We start from the raw sequence: 12,048 nt of genomic DNA, 5'->3' as shown, positions 1-12,048 counted from the left end.
GTCACAGCTGTCATGCACACTGAACTTTGCAAGATGCTTTGAAATGCACCTTAAACACATGCATCCACACCATACTGAGATAGTCACAACTAAGATGGGTTGGCATATAGCCATAATGTTTAACAGTTGCATACCAAGCAAAACCTCGAGTCTGGGGTGTGCTCTTGCAGTGGTGATGGGAAGGATACGCCAAAGCCTTTTATTAGGAGTTTTGATATTGACAGAGTTCTCGGTGAAGTTCACCCAGGTTCGCAGCACTTGGTGCAGCCTCGTGTGAAAGCAAGTGCATATCAGCAGAGACAAAAGGCAAAGAGAAGGAATCCAAAGCCAATAACTTTTCCGAACTCAATTGCCTGCATTATTGTGTCCTACTTCCAGCAGAACATTACGGGTACAGATTGACTTTAGCAGTCACCCAAGTGCCCATCAGAACTCTATCAAAAACTCCAAAAGATGAACATGATTATCATTGCCTCAAAGGCTGAACAAGGTTAACTCAAATAGAAAGTAGCATCTAAGTAGCAGTAACAGTGAGGAAAATGTGTGGTGTTTTAAAAATGTTTGGGGAATCTGTATTGTTGCTAAAGATGTTTGAAAGGCACTTTTAAGAGTTTTTAATCACTTGCAAAGGGATTCATTATAACATTTGGCCAAAAAGAAACTCTGGACAATGTGACCTGGTGATCCTTGACCTGGAAACAGTACCAGCAGGAAGTTAAAATACAGAAGCCCTGTGGACAGATGCAAAGAGGAACAGAAGGCGATCAGCAAACCAGGTTGGACATCTAGCTTCTTGAGTGATTTAAAGCACTTTTAGGTCTGTGGCGTTCACTTCCCAGTGAACGAATACCCTTCACTGTCTACACTGTGGGCGTTTTAGGTAATTCCAAGCTACCATGACTGACAGGAGTGGAAGGCACAGAAGGTTCCCAAAACGAGTGCGCCATATAGAGAAGATTTCATGGGCGAAACTATGCTAATGTATAAGCTGCTGCCTGCTGAGAATCTGCTAAGTCCTTGAAGGAAAGGGACTGGAATGCTGCTTGGAAGGACTGAACCTGGGGCTATACAGGCAGAGTGGGCTACCAAAAAATCTGTAAGCTAGGCTTTGTTGTATCTACTATTCCATGTATAATTAATAGTTCATATCTACCATGATTTGCCCATTAATTTATGTTTAATTTACCTTGCTTCTGATGCATGCTAAAAAAATTACCAAAAGTGAAATCTTGTTGGTAATTTCTACAATTTGAGATAATTCAGTAAGTTTGGCTATTTTAGTTATGGATCCCCATGTACACTACTATATATTTTCTCATTGCCTCCTTTCTTCTTTTTTGTTTCTCTATATTTATGTTTCAGCTGTTCTATAACTTTCTTTAACTGAATTCTTGCTGATTATTTTTATATCTTCAAACCACCTTCTTTCATTACCCCTAGTTTATCCTGTGGCACATGGTTCTTCTGACATGCTATACTTTTTCAGGTGTTACATCTGTAGTTCCTCATTTTATATCTTCAGGTGTGCTACTTCTGCTGTTGCACCTCAATAGTAAAGGAGGAAACTAATATCCACAGGACATACTTCAGCTAGCAACATGAAAACAAGATTTCACATGTTTGATTTATCCAAAGTGTATATTGAAACCCAAGAAGTCTCCAGGTGGTAAATCTTTAGGGCACTTGTGCAGTGTTAATAAATTCACCAAGAAATGCATGGCTATACCTCATGGTATCATGTGGCTATACTATTTGTGAGAATTTAATTTTTAAAGAGTATTCGTAACCAAATAGTTTAAACAAAAAAATGATTAGGTCTTGTAAACTTGTCAGGATTTGACTGGACAATTTGAGAATTACAAGACAAATGACCTTTTTATACATAAATCAACAAAATATATTGAACATAATTAGGGCGGTACGGTAGCACAGTGGTTATCACAGTGGTTAGCACTGCTGCTTCACAGCTCCAGAATCCCACGTTCGATTCCTGGCTTGGGTCAGTCTGTGCGTAGTCTGCGCGTTCTCCCTGTGTGTGCATGGGTTTCCTCCGGATGCTCCGGTTTCCTCCCACAGTCCAAAGATGTGCCGGTTAGGTGGATTAGCCATGCTAAATTGCCCTTAGTGTTCAAAAAGATTAGGTGGGGTTATTGGTTATGGGGATAGGGTGGAGGTGTGGACTTAGTGTTCTTTCCAAGGGCCGGTGCATTCTCGATGGGCCTCCTTCTGCACTGTAAATTCTGTGATGGATTAGTAAGAGGTCTTATAACACCAGATGTGACAGAGTGATTAAATGGATTAGAACAAATCTGATCCAAGAATGGCCTCAACACCCACACTCAATACAGTCTTCACCAATTATAAAGACTTGCATTCACATAGCATTTGAATGTGGTAAAACGTCCCAAGGCAAATTTCACATGGGTATTATCAGACAAAATTTGACACAAAGTCACAAAAGGAGATATTGGGACGGGTGAGGAAAAGTGAGTGTGTGAAGAGGGTTAAGAAGGAAATTCCAGAGCTTCGGGTCAAAGACACTGAAGCACAAAGATGCCTGTGATATCGTGATTAAATTCTGGGATGCAGAAGCAGCCAGAATTGAACGAGTGCAGAGATCACTGAGTTGTAGGGCTAGAAGAGATTACGGAGATAGAGAGACATTGTGGAGGCATTTATTTGAAGGATGAGAAATTTCAAATGTAGCGTTGTCAGACCTGGACCTTGCAACGTTGGTCTGCAAGCACAGAGGTGGAGTGAACGCGAGTGAACGGAACCTGTTGCACATCAGGATAATGATGCACATTAGGATACAAGCAGCAGAATTTTAGATGAATTCAAATTTGCACATGTTGCAAAGTAAGAGAGGGCATAGAAATAGTTGAGCCATGCTTTTTTTTTTTTTACAGCAATAGGTGTAAATGATTCATTCTTTTTCTCACCAAATATAGAAGATTCTAGAATCCATTACACAGGGCAATCATCAAACAATTTTTTTTCTCCTTTCTTTCCTTTGCATTTGTTCACCAAGATAACATTCCTGGTGCCCATTCAGAAAATGCTGTAATAGATTCGCTAATAAGGTAATGTACAATCCATAAAAACCAATTATTTGCACTTTTATATTTTACACTGTCAAAATTAGGTTGAGTATACAACTGATGCACGATCAATTACATAAAGACGAGAGTAGGATGTAATCGAGGCTTTATTACACTGAGATGTGTGGTCTCCTGCAGCAGCTGACGAAATGGCTGCTGTACTGGGAGCACACATATTTATACTCCGCCTACTGGGCAGAACCAGCAGGCAGGGATCTACCCCCGTACCTGTAGTACGGGGGCCTTACCATAAAGCACCGATATTAACTTCCTATATATACAATATATACATCAGTGGTGACTACCATATTCACCCCCTGTTAAAAAATGAGTCCGGCCGGGGTGGTGGAGAACTATATACAGAAAGTTGTGTTTTAAAAGTACAGATAATATTACAAATTCAGGCGGTCCGGTGCCTTGATCTGTCGTCGGGAGCGCCGCAGTGCTGGTAGCGACTCCGGCGGCGGCTTGGTCTTCGGTGACTCCGGGAGCATGTCGAGATCCTCTTCATCCCCGGGTGTGAGCAAGGGGAGGATGGATTGTCCCGGAGCGGGGGCTGCGGTGGGGTGTGCCGGGGGAGGGGAGGGTGGCGCCGGGGCCGGGGGGGGGGGCGGTGTGTGTGGAACCAGCTGGTGCCAGGTCTCTGAGGGAGACTGTGTCTTGGCAGCCATAGGCGTACTGCGGGCTGGCGTGAAGTAGCTGTACCCTCTCAACCAACGGGTCCGCCTTGTGGAGTCGAACGTGTCTATGGAGGAGAACGGGTTCTGGGGCTGCCAGCCATGTCGGGAGCGAAACCCCGGAGGTGGACTTCTAGGGAAGGCAAAGAGACGTTCATGGGGGGGTTTCATTAGTCACAGTGCACAGGAGCAACCGAATGGAGTGAAGTGCGTCGGGGAGTTCCTCCTGCCAGCGGGAGGCCAGGAGATTTCTGGACCCTAGGGCCAGCTAGATGGCCCTCCAGACTGTCCCATTCTCCCTCTCCACCTGCCTGTTTCGCCTGGGGTTGTAGCTGGTCGTCCTGCTTGAGGTAATACCCCTGCTGAGCAGGTACTGGCGCAGCTCATCGCTCATGAATGAGGATCCCCCGGTTGCTGTGGACGTAGGCGGGGAAGCCGAACAGAGCGAATATGGTGTTGAGGGCTTTGATGACGCTGGCAGACGTCATGTCGGGGCATGTGACGGCAAAGGGAAATCGGGAATATTCATCGACCACACTGAGAAAGTACGTGTTGCGGTCGGTGGAAGGGAGGGGCCCTTTGAAGTCCACGCTGAGGCGTTCAAAGGGGCGGGAGGCCTTCACCAGGAGCGCACGGTCTGGCCGGTAGAAGTGCGGTTTACACTCCGCGCAGACCTGGCAGTCTCTGGTGATCGCCCTAACTTCCTCGATGGAGTAGGGCAGGTTGCGGGCCTTGAGGAAATAAAGAGAGAAAGAGAACAAAGAACTAAGAAATGTACAGCACAGGAACAGGCCCTTCGGCCCTCCAAGCCCGTGCCGACCATGCTGCCCGACTAAATTACAATCTTCTACACTTCCTGGGTCCGTATCCCTCTATTCCCATCCTATTCATGTATTTGTCAAGATGCCCCTTAAATGTCACTATCGTCCCTGCTTCCACCACCTCCTCTGGTAGCGAGTTCCAGGCACCCACTACCCTCTGCGTAAAAAACTTGCCTCGCACATCTACTAAACCTTGCCCCTCTCACCTTAAACCTATGCCCCCTAGTAATTGACCCCTCTACCCTGGGGAAAAGCCTCTGACTATCCACTCTGTCTATGCCCCTCATAATTTTGTATACCTCTATCAGGTCTCCCCTCAACCTCCTTCGTTCCAGTGAGAACAAACCGAGTTTATTCAATCGCTCCTCATAGCTAATGCCCTCCATACCAGGCAACATTCTGGTAAATCTCTTCTGCACCCTCTCTAAAGCCTCCACATCCTTCTGGTAGTGTGGCGACCAGAATTGAACACTATACTCCAAGTGTGGCCTAACTAAGGTTCTATACAGCTGCAACATGACTTGCCAATTCTTATACTCAATGCCCGGCCAATGAAGGCAAGCATGCCGTATTCCTTCTTGACTACCTTCTCCACCTGTGTTGCCCCTTTCAGTGACCTGTGGACCTGTACTCCTAGATCTCTCTGACTTTCAATACTCGAGGGTTCTACCATTCACTGTATATTCCCTACCTGCATTAGACCTTCCAATATGCATTACCTCACATTTGTCTGGATTAAACACCATCTGCCATCTCTCCGCCCAAGTCTCCAAACAATCTAAATCCTACTGTATCCTCTGACTGTCCTCATCGCTATCCGCAATTCCACTAACCTTTGTGTCGTCTGCAAACTTACTAATCAGACCAGTTACATTTTCCTCCAAATCATTTATATATACTACAAACAGCAAAGGACCCAGCACTGATCCCTGCGGAACACCACTGGTCACAGCCCTCCAATTAGAAAAGCATCCTTCCATTGCTACTCTCTGCCTTCTATGACCTAGCCAGTTCTGTATCCACCTTGCCAGCTCACCCCTGATCCCGTGTGACTTCACCTTTTGTACTAGTCTACCATGAGGGACCTTGTCAAAGGCCTTTCTGAAGTCCATATAGACAACATCCACTGCCCTACCTGCATCAATCATCTTTGTGACCTCCTCGAAAAACTCTATCAAGTTAGTGAGACACGACCTCCCCTTCACAAAACCATGCTTTTCTCACTAATACGTCCATTTGCTTCCAAATGGGAGTAGATCCTGTCTGAAGAATTCTTTCCAGTAATTTCCCTACCACTGAAGTAAGGCTCACCGGCCTGTAGTTCCCTGGATTATCCTTGCTACCCTTCTTAAACAGAGGAACAACATTGGCTATTCTCCAGTCCTCCGGGACATCACCTGAAGACAGTGAGGATCCAAAGATTTCTGTCAAGGCCTCATGGTAAAAACGTGTGACCTCTGGGTGACAGAGGTTGTCGTGCAGGGTTCGGAGTCGGTCCACATGAGCGCTGGCACAAGTACCTCAGGATAGGGCATCGGGGGGCTCGTTGAGCTTACCGGGGCGATACAAAATCTAGTAATTGTAGGTGGAGAGCTCGATCCTCCACCTCAAGATTTTATCGTTTTTGATCTTGCCCCGCTGTGAGTTATTAAACATGAAGGAAACCGACCGTTGGTCAGTGAGGAGAGTGAATCTCCTGCCGGCCAGGTAATGCCTCCAATGCCGCACAGCTTCAACGATGGCTTGGGCCTCTTTTTCGATGGAGGAGTGCCGTATTTCGGAGGCATGGAGGGTGTGGGAAAAGAATGCCACGGGCCTGCCTGGTTGAGGGTGGCGGCCAGAGCGACGTCTGATGCACCGCTCTCGACTTGGAAGGGGAGCGTCTCGTCGACCGCGTGAATCGCGGCCTTGGCGATGTCGGCCTTGATACAGTTAAAGGCCTGGTGAACCTCGGCCGTCAGAGGAAAAACAGTGGATTGAATGAGTGGGCGGACCTTGTCCGCATAGTTTGGGCGTACCCACTGGGCGTAATACGAAAAGAACCCCAGGCAACGTTTGAGGGCCTTGGGGCAGTGGGGGAGGGGGAGTTCCATGAGGGGGCGCATGCGATCGGGGTCGGGCCCCAGTACTCCGTTCTGGACCACATAGCCGAGGATGGCTGAGCGGTTCGTGCTGAACACGTACTTCTCCTTGTTATACGTGAGGTTGAGGAGAGTGGCGGTGTGGAGAAATTTGGCAAGGTTGGCGTCATGGTCGTGCTGGTCGTGGCCACAGATGGTGACGTTATCCAGGTACGGGAAAATGGCACGCAGCGCGTACCAGTCAACCATTCGGTCCATCTCCCGTTGGAAGACCGAAACCCCATTGGTGACGCCGAAGGGAACCTTAAGAAAGTGGTAAAGGCGGCCGGCCGTCTGCCTCGAATGCAGTGCATGGGTGGTCCGCCTTGCGGATGGGGAGCTGGTGGGAGGCCGATTTCAGGTCTACTGTCAAGAAGACCTGGTACTGTGTAATCTGATAGACCATATCAGATATACGTGGGAGGGGGTACGCATCGAGCGGTGTGTACCGATTGATGGTCTGACTGTAGTCAACGACCATCCTGTTTTTCTCCCCACTTTTGACCACTACCACTTGGGCTCTCCAGGGGCTGTTGCTGGCCTCGATGATGCCTTCCCGAAACAGCCGCTGGACTTCAGACCTGATGAAGGGCCTGTCCTGGGCGCTGTTACCGTCTGCCCCTGGTGGTGATGAGTTTGCAATCCGGGGTTAGGTTTGCAAAAAGGGAGGTATGTCGACCTTAAGGGTCACGAGGCCGCACACAGTAAGGGGTGGTAGGGGCCTGCCGAATTTCAGGGTTAGCCTCTGGAGGTTGTACTGGAAGCCCAGGCCGAGTAGCAAGGCAGCGCAGAGGTTGGGGAGAATGTAGAGGTGGAAGTCGCTGAACTCCACGCCCTGGACAGTGAGAGTGGTGATGCAGTACCCCCGGATCGCCACGGAGTGGGACCCGGAGGCCAGGGAGATTCTCTGGTTAGCGGGGTGTACCGCGAGGGAGCAGAGCCTTACCGTATCGGGGTGAATGAAGCTCTTAGTGATCCCGGATTCCAGCAGACAGGAGATCTCGTGCCCGTTGACCTTCACTTTAGTTGAAGCAGTCGCGAGGTTGTGTGGTCGAGACTGGTCAAGCGTGACCGAGGCGAGACGAGGCTGGTCGTTGGCGGTTGCAGGCGATAAGCGGCCGGATGGGGTGCCCGACAGGCATGGGTCCTGAGTCGGTAAAATGGTGGTGCCCATCCGCCGCACATGTCGTAGGGGAAGCAAGATGGCGGCGCCCGCTGGTCCTGGGAGGAACAAGATGCGGTGCCCATGGGCCGCACGTGTTGCGAGTCGGGCAAGATGGCGGCATCCACTGGGGGGTGCCGGGACAATAGCGGCGATTGAGTGGGCCTGGCACACTGCAGCGAAATGTCCGTTCTTGCCACAGGCCTTGCAGAGGCCGGGCGGCACTGTCGCGGGTGTTTTGACTGCCCACAGAAGTAGCATTTGGGGCCCCTTGGGCCCCCCCCCCGGGGTTGGTTGGCTGTCGCGCGGCACAGGCATGGGATTGGCTAAGGAAGGTCGCTGATGGGGTCCACGATGGGGCAGCCGTCTGCGGAGTCCACGATGCACAGGGGGGGTGGGCAGCGCGGTCGGGGGCACAGGCCTGAATGTTGCGTGATGTGACCGTAAGTGAAAGCGCTAGTTTCTTGGTCGCCACAAGGTCGAACGTGGCGCCCTCTAAGAGGCGCTGGCGGATGTAGTCAGACCCTATGCCCATAACAAATGCGCCTCTTATTAGCAAATGCGAGTGTTCCGTGGCCGAAACGGCCTGACAGTCACAGTCTCTAACTAGGGGGAGCACGGCGCGCCAGGAATCTTCTATCGACTCACCGGGAAGTTGACGCCGCGTGGAGAGGAGGTGCCTGGCGTTGTGTGTGTTAGTCTGCTGAGCGTAGTTTTCCTTCAGTAGCCCCATGGGCTCTGTGTAGGTCGGCGCGTCCTGGACAAGTGGAAAGACGTTGGAGCTCAGCCGCGTGTAAAGGATCTGTCGCTTCTGTAATTTCATTTGGCGCAGACCCGATGTACGCTTCAAAACAGGCTAGCCAATGTTCAAAGTCCTTTTTGGCATTGTCTGCTTGCAGATGCAGCTGCAGGCGATCCGGCTTGATGCGGAGGTCCATCTTCTGAAAAACTCAGTGTAATAAATTGATGCACGATCAATTACACAAAGACGAGAGTAGGATGTAATCGAGGCTTTATTACATTGAGGTGTGTGGCCTCCTACAGCAGCTGCCGAAATGGCTGCTGTACTGGGAGCACACATATTTATACTCCGCCTACTGGGCGGAACCAGCAGGCAGGGATCTACCCCCGTACCTGTAGTACAGGGGCCTTACCGTAAAACACCTATATCAACATCCCATATATACAATATATACATCAGTGGTGACTACCACAATAATCACTAAGTTAAGCTAGGAGCGACAGCATAACATTTTAAATGAGAATATCTCAAGGCACGTCAACAGCTTCTCAAGCTACACCAGCTGGCTGCAAGATTCTATAAAATGCTGCTGCTGATGGCCCACTTCCCTTAGCGAGGTGGCTTTGAAAAAGGTTGATTTCTGTCATTCAATTGCCACGTGAAATTAGTAACGAGATACCACACACCTAGCGCCAGAGCAGCATCTCCTGTAACCTTTATTCGACCAGACTTTCCAATTACTCACCAACAGTTTTAAAATTCTCTGACAGCTATCAATCATCAACAGAATCCAAAATACCCAGTTGTTCCTCAAGGCACTCATTTTTGGCTGCCAACTGTCTGAAGCATCCAACTGTGCTGCTGGCCTTTCATTTCTGAAGCTGGTATGAGAATTCTATTTTTGCAGATGCCTTGGCCCTTTTTATAATCACTTGTTCAAGTTGACATCGACAAAAAACACGCATAGAATAGAATTTTTCAAACAGTTAGCTACCACAGAGGTTCGTCCAAAACCAGATAAATCTGTCAATTATCCATCAATCATCTAAGTCATCATACTGTGCCATTAGGCACTGTGTTCCATTTATTAGAGTTCACGTACAGTGACTTGCCAGTCACAAGCTGCTGCTAATAGCGACCGCATTGAATTCCTGTGGACATTTCTTGCTTCTCTGGCAGCAGACACAAATCCGACAGAAAAGCTGAACATAAAAGCCAGACCCATGCAGACAAAACTAGGTTCAAAATTAATTAAAACTTACTTATCAAAAGATGGTCAATTGAGAGAAAGGAATGAAAATTTACTTTCAACTACCTTTAATTAAATTTAGTAGGGGCATTAAGTTAGTGATCCTTCGCACAGTGATAACTATTTATTAATCGTTAACAAGTATTCAATACCACAAATAAATCCTGAAGTGGCAGTTTCAAAGAAAATTATTTTCCTAATCAACTTTTACAAATGGAAGATTCTTTAAAGCTAACAGTAAAACCTACAGGTTCCTATTACACAATCCAAACTTTCAAAAACAAATCTGATTACAAAGAATTAACAATGAAAGGAGAGGAAAGGTGTAGTTAAATGAGAAAATGCATAATTCTATCATATGTTTTGCAAAAATGGCATCTCACTGTCATGCTGTGTCAAATTAATTGGATGGGGTGAAATTCCTGCACTTGTGTGGTAGATATAAACTATATGTGCTTCAGTAAGTTAGGGCTCATCTGTTTCAGTGAAAATACACTTTTTAAACTTCATGATGATTTAGAATGACCACCACTGGCACTGAAAGTTAACTATTTATATGGAGTCTTATTCCTTCAGCTTTTAATTGTTTGAGATCTTTAAAAAAAAACACTTTGCGTCTCTTAATCCAAGCTTCCTTTCACTCTCTTTATTTTGCTTTCTGTATCTGACTCAACATTGGAGTTCACAATTTTAATCTGCAATTGCTGGTTCGTTTCAATACTTCAATCTGACAGGTTGAATAGATATACAGCTGCTTCCCCTGTTAATATGTATCACAGGTTCCCTGTAATCTCTTCCGGTGTAGTCTCATGGAAATTAAATGAGCAAGTTCAAGTCTAACAAAATGGTGAGGTCATTAGTTTACTGGTTGTCGCAAATTTTGACCCCACATCTCCTTTTCAGTAGCAGAGTTGAAACTGTCTGCTCAATAATGGCAAAATCATTCCACCCCTGACATTATAACATAAACTAAAAAATACATGGATGTTATTTGAACTTGAAGTGCTTCAACACTGAATTTCAATTAACTGGCAGGAAATGTTAATTAAGCAATAAATTCCATTATGAGGTAGTGTATGAGGTAATAAAAGTGGACGATGCAGGATATACAGTAGTGGGAGCCTTTTATGCCAAATACACTACTTTGTAATGGAATTTATTACTTTTACACCATCCATTTTATTAAAGGGAGCAAGAAATATTGCCTTGATGAATAAATGCAGAACGGGGGTAAGAAACGCTGTTGTGGTGATTACTCTACGTAATGGATTCTGGAATCTTACAGCATTTTATGAGCTTAAAGAAAGATTATTTTTTTACCCCAAAGGAACTATTAAAACATTGTGGCCGCTTAACCAATCACAACAACATGAAACATAAGTGAGTAGAGAATCCATTAAAATGAGAAACTGGATTTTTGAGTTAAGACAGGACTATCGCTTGTTGTAGGTCTTTTGCACTAGTGTCAGCAGAGAAGTTATTTCCAAGGTCCTCTGCCCCTCCATTTCGCTTTCCTCCTCTTAATAGTCTTCTTAAAACCCATCTCCTGCTTTTCCTCCCTGTTGATTTTCCGATTACATTTGAGGTGCTTTGGGGCATTTCTCTTCATTACCTGTGTTGTACGAACAAAACTTGCAGTTTAAAAGATAATTGGCAAAAGTGAAGCACAAGCCACCAGAATTGTTCTGCACAGCTGATAGTTTGAGTAATATAAAAGAGAGTACGAAGAAGAGAACATTTTAAAAGTGACCTGATTTATGCAGCCAGAATGGCGTGGCTGTGGCTGGATAATTAGCATTCAGGCTTTTTATCTCCTGGTTCCACTGCTAAATTTAGCAACTACAACAGATTAAATTTACACAGGACCTTTAATGTAATCTTAAAACATTTTACAAAGCTGCTGACTGTACATTACATAGCAGAGGATTCTTTTTTTTTCTGATCTCTCCTTTGGATACTTTCCATTCACAACAGCTCAATTTGGTTTCAGAAAAATTGTGCTTCATTTTTGAGTGGCATTTGTGTTTTCGGGGTTTCACGCTATCTTGAGTAAGAACTTCAGCCTAAACAATATGTCGGTCAATGATTATATGTAGAACCAGTAAACATGAATCATATTCCCTATTTTTCTTTTGTTTGACTGTACTATTTCGGTCAATGGATTAAGATGCTTAAT

The 12,048-nt window shown here is 46.3% G+C and overlaps 1 protein-coding gene across 6 annotated transcripts in view; it reads right to left on the bottom strand.

Moving 5' to 3' along the window:
• Positions 1-12,048, bottom strand: part of LOC140393829 (TBC1 domain family member 22B-like) — a 475,263-nt gene that overhangs the window by 108,006 nt on the left and 355,209 nt on the right. Inside the window, exon 12 of one of the 6 annotated variants that reach the window (XM_072480326.1) lies at positions 10,051-11,484. The exons of the other annotated variants lie outside the window; for them this stretch is intronic. Within the exon in view, the coding sequence (XP_072336427.1) occupies positions 11,350-11,484 (135 nt within the window). The 3' untranslated portion in view covers positions 10,051-11,349. Of the gene's footprint in view, positions 1-10,050; positions 11,485-12,048 lie in introns of those variants that run through there. 6 annotated transcript variants of the gene reach the window in all.

This window comes from Scyliorhinus torazame, chromosome 17 (assembly GCF_047496885.1).
Source record: "Scyliorhinus torazame isolate Kashiwa2021f chromosome 17, sScyTor2.1, whole genome shotgun sequence".
NCBI lineage: Eukaryota > Metazoa > Chordata > Chondrichthyes > Carcharhiniformes > Scyliorhinidae > Scyliorhinus > Scyliorhinus torazame.
The sequence above is the reverse complement of the archived record's forward strand: the minus strand, read 5'-3'. Positions and strand labels throughout refer to the sequence as shown.